This window comes from Trichinella spiralis (assembly GCF_000181795.1).
Source record: "Trichinella spiralis strain ISS 195 chromosome Unknown Scfld610, whole genome shotgun sequence".
Classification (NCBI taxonomy): domain Eukaryota; kingdom Metazoa; phylum Nematoda; class Enoplea; order Trichinellida; family Trichinellidae; genus Trichinella; species Trichinella spiralis.
In genome coordinates, this window is record NW_003527549.1 from 210,598 (window position 1) to 222,139 (window position 11,542).

The following is an 11,542-nucleotide window of genomic DNA, read 5'->3' on the forward strand; positions in this document are numbered from 1 at the left end:
GATAGTTTGGCACGTATATTGTTGCAATTGATTTTTCTTTACTAGAACAACGCTAGTGTAGTAATAATGTATTTTTCGTTTTATTTGCGCGTTTCAGTTTTCGTATTTAAACGAGTAGTTTGTTTTTAGAAACATTTTCGCTGCCACTGAATGAACATAAGTTACCTCCGTGTCGGAATTTCACCGTGGTATTTTATGAAAGCAGAATGCTTGTCAGGAAATAATGTAAAATGTGATCCTGGAATGGAATTGGAAATAATTTCCATTGTGTGCATAATGCTGAATCTTTCATTACAAATAATATATAGTAAAGAGTCTGGTTGTGGAATGAAAAGTTCGGGTGAAAATCGTTGGACTGGTCTTCTGGGAATGCTGCAAAAAGGTGAAATAGATATGACTGGAAATCTGTGCGATGTTTTCGACGAACGTGTGGCCGAATTCGACGTCAGCTATCCAGTGTTACAACAGAAGCAAGCATTTTTGCTAAAATTGCCGGCGCCATTGCCGTCTGCGTTCAACCCACTGGCACCTTTCACCGTACCCAGTTGGTATATGTTGTCCTTTTTGATGTTTGTCTTCTTGATCACAGATTCGTTATATCGATATGCTAGAGAGGCAAAGGGGAATTGGTTTCAATCAATTCTTGTTGGAATGCACGACATACAAGCGATTTGTTTTCAGTTTCAAGATACACCGAGATATATTTATTGGATCTGTTTTGTCATAGTGACAAGTGCAATGAAAATCGCTTATACGAATTACATAATAGCTGCACTGATGCAACCCAGCCCAGTATGGGCACCGTTCAAAAATGTGGACGAGTTGGCGCACAGTGTTTACACTGGGAAATATCGCTTGGCGCATTATCACAAAGACCCACTGGCCGCGTTGCCTACTTGTTTACCGGAATCTTGTGAACGACTGTTGCAAGCTTTGAACAAAACTTCACTGCATCATATTGCTGATTCCAAACCACAGAGCATATTGAAAGAACTGACGGAACATGAAAATTTAGTAATAATCAATGGAAATTATCTTTTGCAAACATACCTTCGTGAATTTGAGCGACGTTCAGATTTGTGGATGGTGCTTGACGAACATACCGGTGTGAAATACAGTGCGTTCATGTGGAGGAAGAAATTTGCATTGAAAGAAAAAATCAACACAGCTTTAATTTCTTTGGGTGACGTGAACAAAAATATTGGTAAAAAATACGCTGGCCTGGTCGAAGGGTCAGTGAATTGCAAAGCTTACGTCCAAGAAGATACAACCGTCTTGCTGCATTCGTTACCGTTACTCTCGTTAACCGGCCCTTTGAAAACCGTCACCATTTTAATAGCACTAGCCATATTTGTCTTCTTCATTGAATTGGTTCATTATAAAATATCGAATGTGGTGGTCCATTTTCTTTTAACAAACTACACCATACGTACCACGTTTGTAAACTTTTTTTGAAATTGAAAATTCTTTGAAAATGAAAAACTTTCAAAAAAAACCACCCATAAATATTATTAGATTTTTTTTGAAAAACTTATATATCATTCAGATTTACTGCTGTTATTAATTAAAAAAAAAACTTAAAAGACCAGAAAAATTTGTCGTGAATTTCTTTAAATTAAATATGAAAACACTGATTATGCATCATCATACAATGGATTCATAAACATTATTTTTTAAACTTTAAATTTTAACATAAAAACTTTAACCAATTTAAAATTAATATTCCAAACGAAAAATATTTTAAAATGTTAATCCTCATCCATGCGGCAAATTTTACACCTTAATCCGGGCACTTGTCGACATATGTAGACACTAGAAGTTTCGTCATGTTTAGTCCCTGTACATGATGTTAAAATGATTATTTTTTCAAGAAATAATGATAATTTTACAAATAGAATATTTATTTTATTCAATGCAAGCGCTACACGATATTTTAGTGATTTTATGGCTGCTACATAGATATTTTTTTACATGAATGGCAGCGTTACGTTGATTTTCGACGTCCTTGCTCTCAAGATTTTGATGGATTTTGTCGTTTTATAACTGATATCTGTAACATTTATGATTTTGGGGCAGTCTTTAGCGGATGAAGGCATGTTCAGTTTCTGCATAGATTTTTGATTTTGATACCTCATTTCGATGTGTTGTCTGGCCAGCTGAAAGCTATCTCATAAAACGCTTTTTTGTCTTCTGATAACTTTGCTGATGTCTTCATCAGTAAGAATCCGTTGTTGATACACACCTCAACGATGAAGTACAACATCAGCATGGTGTATCTGTTGGTCTTTCTTTTACAGCAAAAATCTTCTATTCTTGCATCCATGCTATCCACGCCTCCTTTGTAAAGAGTATAATCATTGGTGATATTTGATCTTTTATCATCTCTCTGGTTGTCTATTTTGAACTTTGCGTGGCATGAAGTCAACAGAAGAACATTATTGCTGTTTTTCCTTGGCACGTAATTGATCATCGTTACTTTTTTGTTGTTCTCATAAACAGCTAATGTAGAGTAAAAGATCACGTCGTGCTGCTTTACGCGAACATGCTAGAACATCACGGCAAGCATGTGCAAACACTGTACCAATAGCAGCTGTAAGGCCATGCTCAAGAAGATGTTGCACAGTGGAATCTGATGTAAAATAACAGTCCATATAAACGTTTTTGTTAGAGTTCACAAATGGCTGTGCCAACATTGGTGCTTGCTAGACCACTTCTGCCAGTATGTGAGAAACCTTTCAGAGCATAACCATTCTCTGCGTCACATATCCAGTTGATCTTCACACCGCACTTTTCTGGTCAAACGGTCAAATTGTCAATACGTGTGGTAAAATGCAAAAGTGGCAATCACAAATTCACCACAACAGATTATCTATAGCAATAAATAACTATCGTTCATCCAGTTTTTAAAGCTGCCATAAACAAGTGACTGTTTTTGTCACATATTCAGCTAATAACAGTGACTCTTAAACAAACGTCAAGAAGGTCTAAGAGCACTGACAGACACTCATGAAGCATACCGTATTTATCTTTGGGGTTGACACCCTTTTTGACTAATCTACTCTATAAAATTCAAAGAAACCAGATTTATCCCAGATTCTATAAAGCACACGAACATGGACCACATTCAAAAATAATCAGAGCATTTTAGCTGCTGCAAACATGTGGATTATTTTAGTATAAACAACAGAAAAAGAGAAAATGTTATGTGTCTACATATGTAGACAGGTGCCCGGAATAGTGTTAAATAATAATAACTACTAATGTTGTAAAGTTGGATCAAAATCGAACTGATTATTTGAATATAAAAATCTCTGTGAAAGAAAGCACTTGTGAAAATCAAGGCAGCGTAAAAAATATTTATTATTACTATTCAAACAATACTGAGGTGAGTGAAATAAAATGTGACAATAAACATACGAATTGATAAATTTTGAAAAAATTTTTTCTCTACTTGCAATGAAGTTTTATCCAATAAATATAATGCAATTTGGTCAATCGGTTGGAAATTACACATATACAAATACAATCTATCTATATCTATTCGTATGGAAAAAAATCACTTATTACCAATATTCACGCGCAATATTGCTGTTGTTGTACAGTTTGGCTTCATTTTTGAGAGCAGAGTACTTCAATGAGCATCTTCGGCTCCCACTGCTGACTGCATATTTTGTGCACTGTTGTGATCAGTGGATATCTGAATTGTGAAGTTTTTATCGAAATGATCTAGACAAAAATAAACGAACAACAAGCATACTTGTCAACCAGGCCACGGCGTTCCAAAGCGACGTAAATCTGCGCCGCTGTATACGGTCCTTGCAACTTCTGACCGCCTAGCAGCTCTTTTTCCAGCTCTTCTATAGTCTGTATTATTTTTATTATTAACGAACGAACAAACAAACAAACAAACAACACGATTCTTACACGACCGCCGTTGACAAACGCTTCGCATACTTTACGATTGCGACCACTGAAACAAGTGGCAATCAGATCGGCAATGCCACAACTTTCGTGGAACGTGTCCATCGACGGCTCGCCAACAAACTGCTTTATAAAGTTGATCATTTCCAAAAATCCTATTCGAATCACTGCTGATTTCGTGTTGGTGCCAAATTTCAATCCGTCCACCAGCCCAGCGGCACAAGCCACTACATTCTACAAAAAAGCGAATTTCGAGCTAATCGAAAACATTATACATTACACAATTGGAAAGTGAACATAATTTAGCATAGTGTAAAAATTTGATACGTGTCAAAAGAAAAAAAAATCGATCACCTTCAACGCACCACAATATTCCACCGTCTGCAAATCGCGGACGACATTTACATGAAAGGTTGGAATGTTGAACACTTGTTTCAGCAATTGTCCGTCCTGTTCGCGTTGGACGCCTACGAAAAAAAAACAAGTGAGTAAATAAAAAATGAACCATATATTAATAAATAATAATAAGATGGACGGAGAGAGAGAGAGAGAGAGAGAAAATATTTTTTATTTTCAAACCAATTGTAGCTTCACAAAAATGCTTTTCCGCAACTTCGGGTGCGATGTTGGCACCGTTCAGTGCGGCGACGGGAATATTCAAAATTTTCTGAATAATCACGCTTGAAACGCACATCTTTCCCTTTTCGTCCACTTCGATACCCTTTGAAAAATATGAAATTGAAAAACAAACAAACAAACAAAAGAATGTACTCACTTTGATCGTTGTCACAGCGATAGCAGTTGGCTTAATTTTGCCGACAATGTTTTCACAAGTTTTGGCGAGAAATTGTTGCGGCACTGCCATTATTAAAATATCCGCATCGCCAACGCACAAAGCAATATCGCTCGAAGCGATCCGCAATAGGAAAAAAAAAGAAAAACAAATTATCAACTTTTCGACAAATAATTAATTCTGATTTACAATATTTTTGGGCAGTTGAATGCCGGGCAAATATTTCACATTTTCATGCTGGCGATTGATCAGGTCGGCCAAATCTTCACCATTCACCTCTTCCCGAAGAAGCCACAATTTAACGCTTGTATCGAACAAGTGTTTTTTCCTTTCAACACTTTCGCCAACAATCACTGACAAAGCACTTCCCCTGAAAAAATCAAATAGAAACAAACTAATTAATTAATTAATTAATTAAAATAGAAATGAAAAAGTCAACAACGAACCAGCTACCGCCACCGACTATGGCCACTTTGTGTACCATCGCAAGATTAGGAGGACTAAATGGAAAAAGTTGAATGAATGAATAAATAAATAAATAAATAAACAAATGTTCAACAAAATTTGTGCAAGCGAATCAACAAGAAAGAATTCAAAAAAGTTGAAAACAATCAACCAACGCGCCAACTGGGAAACTTGATGATAATTAGAAGACAAGCGATCAAAGACAACTGCCCAGAAACGAGCTGAAGCTGAAGCCGAGGAAGCAACTAGTCAACAACAACAACAACAGCTGTCGAGCTTATTATAAAATTGACGAAAGCAGTTGCACAATATATACAGAAATTTAAATTTCAATCAAACTATTTTTCAAACAAAGTTATCGTTGTTGTTGTTGTTGTTGTTAACACTTGTCACTGGCGACATAAACAACCATCGGAAACAATAAACAATTTGTACAAATGATGTCGTTGTCACCAAAAACTGCCAATTGACCCTCAAACCGGTGTCGTCGATTAGCGCACTGAGCTTCCACTCGTACTTTGTAAACAATTTGTTGACAAGTCAACGACAACAACATCAAACTAAAATTAAAATAAACAACTAAAAATAACAACAAACGCCGATGCTGTTGAATGACTTTTCAATAAAATCGAAACAATTCGTGACGTAAATTGATGTAAAATTTCACGGCTGGTCAACAAAATTATAACAACCGACCCATTCTCTGTTGGATCAGTTCAACAAGTGCCGTGGTCATCAATTAACAACAACACTATCGAAGTGACGAACAACTGACAACAAACAGGGCAGGGCAATTTTCTTGTGACCACTTGCTTCGTCACGACCAGTCATATTTGCATACAACATGTATTTTCTGCCGAAAGAAAAATCAACAAATTGTCCGAAAAACAGACAACTTCTCACTGTGCAGAGTTTTATGGAAAATTATCGAAATCACACCGACCGTGCTTTTCAAAAGTTCAACATTGTCAAAATTATATACAACAACAACAACAACCCATTTCTGAAATCAAAAACCAACACCAGCACCACCACCACCACCACCATTATCACTGCTTCACTGGCGCATTCATGATATTTTTCTGTTTGAACGCTACGAAAACTGACAACAAACAACAACAACGAAGCGAAATGATCAATTCGACAAAAATGATGAGTGGACGGATAATCGTCGGTCAGAACTAGTTGGAATAAATTCAACTTTGAAATCACAATTTCCACACATCCGATCAATCCAATCACAGTTGTACAAACAAACATACTTCTTCACTTTGCGCATTGTTACGCTGTGATTGCAGCGAAAAAAGTCAACAACCACTTTCAAAGTCGACAATCTGCTTCGCATAGTTTGTTGGTGACTAAACTGATCGCATGCAAATAAAATAAAATAAAAACAATCATCATCGTCATCATCAAATACATACAGTATACAGGATCAATTCGAACCTGAACATTAGTAGTGAAAAAGAGAACAAGTTGAACGAGGAGGATTACTGTACGAGTGTTGTCATTATTTATTTATTCGTCAGTTCGCGAGTGGAAATTCTACCAATGATCATCACAAAGTCAAACCGACGATCCGCTTGAACGCGACCATCGTCTGCTGGGCACGTACGGACGCTTTGGCCAGTCCGTCGTCCAGAGCGGCTTTCAGTTGGTCAGGCTGCTTTTCCAGCGCCTGGTATTTCAGTCGAATGGGCTTCAACGTTTCCACCAACGCTTCGGCCAAGTTCTCTTTGAACTGGACGACGTCCTGGCCGGCACACCGCGCGACCACGTCGTCGACCGTCGATTCGGTGCAGGCGGCTTTGAGGCGGATCAAATTCGACACCCCCGGCCTGCGCTGCGGATCGAACCACAGCCCGCCGGAACTGTCCGTCACCGCTTTTTTCACTTTCGACCGAATCTCGTCGGCCGTATCGTCCAAAAATATGCAGCCCGCCGGCTGGGATTTGCTCATCTTCTTGTCCGGTTCGCGGAGACTCTTCAACCGCGGCCAGTTGCTCAACAACCGCTCCGGCAGTGGAAAAAATCGAACCGAATACTTGTTGTTGAACAGCTCGGCCAGACGATGCGCCAGCCGCAGATGTTGACTCTGGTCCTCGCCGACCGGCACCGCCCGGGCCCGGTAGAGCAGCACATCGGCCGCCTGCAGCACCGGATAAGTCAACAACGCCAACGGCACATTTCCGTCGCGGTACGGAGCCGCTTTTTCCCGGTAGTGGGACATGCGCAGCAGTTTGGGCAGCGTCACCAACGTGCCCAGCATCCAGCAAAGTTCCGAATGTTCGCCCAGTCGACTCTGCTGGAACAGAGCCGTTCCACGACCGGTGCCGAGACCGCAGGCCAGCAGTCCACTGGTCACGTTGAACACGTTGCGGCGCAACTCGTCCGGCTGCCGAGGCACGGTCATCGCGTGCAAGTCCGCAACCGAAACGTACAATTGACAACCGTCGGCCTGCAATTTCAACAGCTGACTGATAACGCCGAAATAATTGCCAACGTGCAATCGTCCCGACGGCTGAATGCCCGACACGATCACCGTCGGCCCATCCGAACATCCTCGGTTCGCCGCACAAAATATCACTTTCGTCAAACGACAACGCTCCAACAATCCCCACTGCATCTAACATCATCAAAACAAAAAAAATTATTACTAATCTTTTCTTTTTAATATTGAAACAAAACAACTTACCTCGAGTATACTGTTCTTGAAAAACATCTATACTGAAAAGATACAAGTTTTTCACTATTTCAACCCACGGTCATGCTGAAAATGAACTGCAACTTTTCTATTACATCATCAATTAAGCTGGTGCAGAATATAAGTTTAAACAACACATTTGCTTCGTGCAAATAAAGCGATAACGCTGAGGAATATTGTCAACTGTAATAATAATAATATTATTATTATTAATATTAATAAGAAGAAGAAGAAGAAGAAGAAGAATAGAATTTTATTCCCATTATTCCTGTATTCAAGAACCTATAAATATTTTGGAATAACAATTTCGAATTAATCTTCCAAAAAGAAATAATTTCCAGATCTCTTCTGTTCAGTATCCTAAAAAAGATATTCAAAACATAAATGAGAAAAAAAACTGATAAACTGTTCAAAAATAAAATAATACTTTAACAGAATTCAACTTATTGATGCGAGGACGGTAATTGTTCGGATCTCTTCGAAAAGTGATGTCCAACCGCTCCAAAAATCGATTCATTCCTTTAAGCAAACTCTGTGGACTATAAAAAAAACATTTGATTTAACGATCAATCAAAACCGGCATACACTAATGACTAATCAACCAATTATAACTATCAATTTACCATGTAGCTAAGGCATGTTTTGAAGGTTCTCCTTCAAAAACAATAACACGATCGGCAAGATATGTTGCCATGATAAAGTCGTGTTCAACAATAAATGCCGTCTTCTTCGCGTTCAAAATATGCCTAAACAACTTCATCTTAAATTCCCCCCCAATAATGAAAAACAAATTCGCTTGCCTCTTGATCACTTTAGCAGCATGCAAACGTTGCTCAGAATCAAGGTATGCCGACGGTTCATCAATGAGATACACATCTGCCGACTTTCCCAAGCACAACACCAATGCAACACGCTGCAATTCGCCACCAGATAAATTTTGCACCTAATCAACAACAACAACAACAATAATAATAATAATGAACAAAAACAAAAAAACACTCTGCCTACATTAATCAAATGAAATCATAAAAATTATAAATAAATATACAGCCCATTGTGAATTTATTTAAAAAGTTGCCTACGTCTTGATCCAATATATCTTCAATATTTAACGGTTTCAACACTTCAGCAACAAACTGGGGATGCACAAACGTATCTGGAATTTTCGAACGCAACAACTCTGAAACTTTACAATTCGACTTCGGGCTGATCTTTTGAGGCTTGTATGAAATGTTCAATTGTGGTATTTCACCTGAAAAAAATTTCTTTTCAATCTAATTTCCATGTTTCATTCATTTTTCAAGCTCAACTCTACTCTCACCCGCATTCACGTCTGGCTCCAATCTTCCAGCAAGCATTCGAATCATGGTCGTTTTTCCAGTACCATTCTCACCCAATAGAACAATAATTTCTGAATCCGAAAAGTTGCCTGCTTCAACGGTCAATTCAAAACTACCTAAATTGAATTTCGTTAAAATCAAACTGAGATACTGAGAAACTCGCCTACCCAAAGATTTCTTCATAGATGGATACTGAAAACCACACGCCCGACTAACATGCTCTTCTAAACCTTGGTCAGATACCTAAATATTATTTTCAAAAATTTCAGGCATACTAAAATCAACTCTACTGTTGCAATAAATCTACTTTAAAACTTAATGATGTTTCTCGAAATCGTAAATTTTCTGTTGGAACAAAGCCATCTAAAAATATATTGATTCCTTCTCGTACAGAAAATGGCATTGTCACAACTCCATAAGCGCCAGGTACACCATAAAGAACACAGATAAAATCTGACAAATAATCGAGAACTGACAAATCGTGTTCAACAACAATGGAAAAACTAAAACATGAAAATCAAAAACAACAAATTAACAAATAAAGAAAAGAAAAACAAAAAATTGTAAATTGACAGAAAACCTACTTATCAGAATGCACCAGAGAGCGCACCGCCACTGCAGCTTTCAAACGCTGCTTCACATCCAAATAACTCGATGGTTCATCAAACATGTATCTAAAGTATCAATGCTTCTCCTGTAGTAAAATCAACGTATACTACAAATTATAATATAATCAATATATGTGCTAATCAAATCCATGACATTTTAAACGTAAAATAAAATATGAAATTAAAAATGCTCACATGTCTGCACGTTGAATACAAACAACAGCAATGGCAAAACGCTGCAGCTCTCCGCCGGATAAATCTGCGACATTTCTATCCATAACATTCTCCAAATCTTAAATTATTCAACTGAATATATGAAACATAATATGAAAAACAGCTACCTAATAATCTGCACATTGCATCAGCTTTTTTCAAATCATCCTTCTTCGCTATCATATCACTGACAAGTCCTTTTGCAGCTTGAGGAATTTGATCAACATACTGTGGTTTTATTACTGCCCGAAGATTGTCTTCCAATAATTTCGTAAAGTAATTCTGTAGCTCAGATCCACGAAAATACGTCAAAATTTCTTGCCATTCTGGTGGTTCCTTTTAACAAAAATAAACCAATACATATAGAATAAACAAAGCGACTGAAATAACATTACTTTATATTTTCCAAGATTTGGTTTCAATTTTCCCGAAAGAATCTTCAACGCCGTTGATTTTCCAATACCATTTGTACCTACAAGACCAAGAATTTCACCTGGCCTCGGCGTCGGCAATCGATGCAGCTTAAAACTGTTTGGACCGTATCGATGAGTCGTGTGCTTTTCCAAATTGCTCGGCAAATTAATTATACTAATTGCGTCATAAGGACATTTCTTAGGGAAAAATAAACTTAGAAAAATATTTTCATCCCAAGTTTAGCATACCTTCACGCATATACCACAACCAATACAAAGAGATTCGGATATAAAAGCTATTTTGCTCGACGGAGTTACTTCAATACACAATTTTCCCATTCGCACCACAGGGCAAGATTTTTTACAAACTTGACCACAGTTTTTTGGTTTACATCGATCATTGTTCACTATTGCTATTCGAGTAATTTTACTCTGCTCCGTGTGACCGGGTTTCGGTAATTTAGACATTTTCCTTTTCAACAAGAAAATAATAAATTAACAAACAATTAAATAAAAAATAAAACAGTATAGCAACTTCAACAGTTTATTATGATATAAATAAACAGCAAGTAAATTATTACAAATTCATTATATTATTAATAATTAAAGGAATTCTATGAACAAGTTTTACAAAATTTCCATAAAAAGAACAATTAAAATGTTAAGATACTGTATATTTTCAAAAACTAAGCCAAACTATTAGTAAATATGAATTATACAAATTCACTTAGTCAACAAACAATAAACTGAAATTTCGAAGATCCATGATGCCAATAACATGCAAAAAAACAATATAAAAAGAAATACAAGCACATTATTTTTATCAATATAATATACAAATGCAAAATTATTTATCTGTTCTTCTTATGCATAAAAACAACTTCAAACTCAAAAAATACTGCAAACCGCAAGTTGACAAAACACCCGACTGGCATACAGTAAATTACGAAAATCAAGATTTTACAGTATGCATATTGCGTTGTTTTATAGTTTGTAACACGTGTTATCAAAATGTATACAGCAGTATGTTTTTGATGATTAAAGAAATAAGTATATCGTATGTCTTAAATGTCATTTTCATATCT

General features: G+C 37.0%; 5 protein-coding genes across 5 annotated transcripts; 1 reads left to right on the forward strand and 4 right to left on the reverse strand.

Moving 5' to 3' along the window:
* Positions 1 to 150: 150 nt before the first annotated feature.
* Tsp_09856 (conserved hypothetical protein) lies at positions 151 to 1,455 on the forward strand. The gene has a single exon (XM_003370594.1). The coding sequence runs from the start codon at positions 151 to 153 to the stop codon at positions 1,453 to 1,455; it is 1,305 nt and encodes a 434-aa protein (XP_003370642.1).
* A 512-nt stretch (positions 1,456 to 1,967) lies between these two features.
* Tsp_09857 (conserved hypothetical protein) lies at positions 1,968 to 2,470 on the reverse strand. The gene is made up of 2 exons (XM_003370595.1): positions 2,243 to 2,470; positions 1,968 to 2,156 (listed from the first exon to the last, which is right to left on the reverse strand). Exons 1-2 carry the CDS (start codon positions 2,468 to 2,470, stop codon positions 1,968 to 1,970), a joined length of 417 nt encoding a protein of 138 aa, XP_003370643.1.
* A 1,139-nt stretch (positions 2,471 to 3,609) lies between these two features.
* Positions 3,610 to 4,786, reverse strand: Tsp_09858 (glycerol-3-phosphate dehydrogenase [NAD(P)+ ] [NAD+], cytoplasmic). The gene is made up of 6 exons (XM_003370596.1): positions 4,697 to 4,786; positions 4,501 to 4,642; positions 4,276 to 4,388; positions 3,925 to 4,155; positions 3,758 to 3,864; positions 3,610 to 3,697 (listed from the first exon to the last, which is right to left on the reverse strand). The coding sequence occupies exons 1-6, from the start codon at positions 4,784 to 4,786 to the stop codon at positions 3,610 to 3,612; spliced, it is 771 nt and encodes a 256-aa protein (XP_003370644.1).
* A 102-nt stretch (positions 4,787 to 4,888) lies between these two features.
* Positions 4,889 to 5,915, reverse strand: Tsp_09859 (hypothetical protein). Its single transcript, XM_003370597.1, has 3 exons — positions 5,872 to 5,915; positions 5,566 to 5,739; positions 4,889 to 5,084 (listed from the first exon to the last, which is right to left on the reverse strand). Exons 1-3 carry the CDS (start codon positions 5,913 to 5,915, stop codon positions 4,889 to 4,891), a joined length of 414 nt encoding a protein of 137 aa, XP_003370645.1.
* A 2,280-nt stretch (positions 5,916 to 8,195) lies between these two features.
* Tsp_09860 (putative ABC transporter, ATP-binding protein) lies at positions 8,196 to 10,925 on the reverse strand. The gene is made up of 12 exons (XM_003370598.1): positions 10,707 to 10,925; positions 10,440 to 10,655; positions 10,173 to 10,380; positions 10,027 to 10,123; positions 9,808 to 9,897; positions 9,531 to 9,726; positions 9,205 to 9,415; positions 8,966 to 9,135; positions 8,684 to 8,826; positions 8,507 to 8,629; positions 8,311 to 8,422; positions 8,196 to 8,243 (listed from the first exon to the last, which is right to left on the reverse strand). The coding sequence occupies exons 1-12, from the start codon at positions 10,923 to 10,925 to the stop codon at positions 8,196 to 8,198; spliced, it is 1,833 nt and encodes a 610-aa protein (XP_003370646.1).
* Between the last annotated feature and the right edge of the window lie 617 nt (positions 10,926 to 11,542).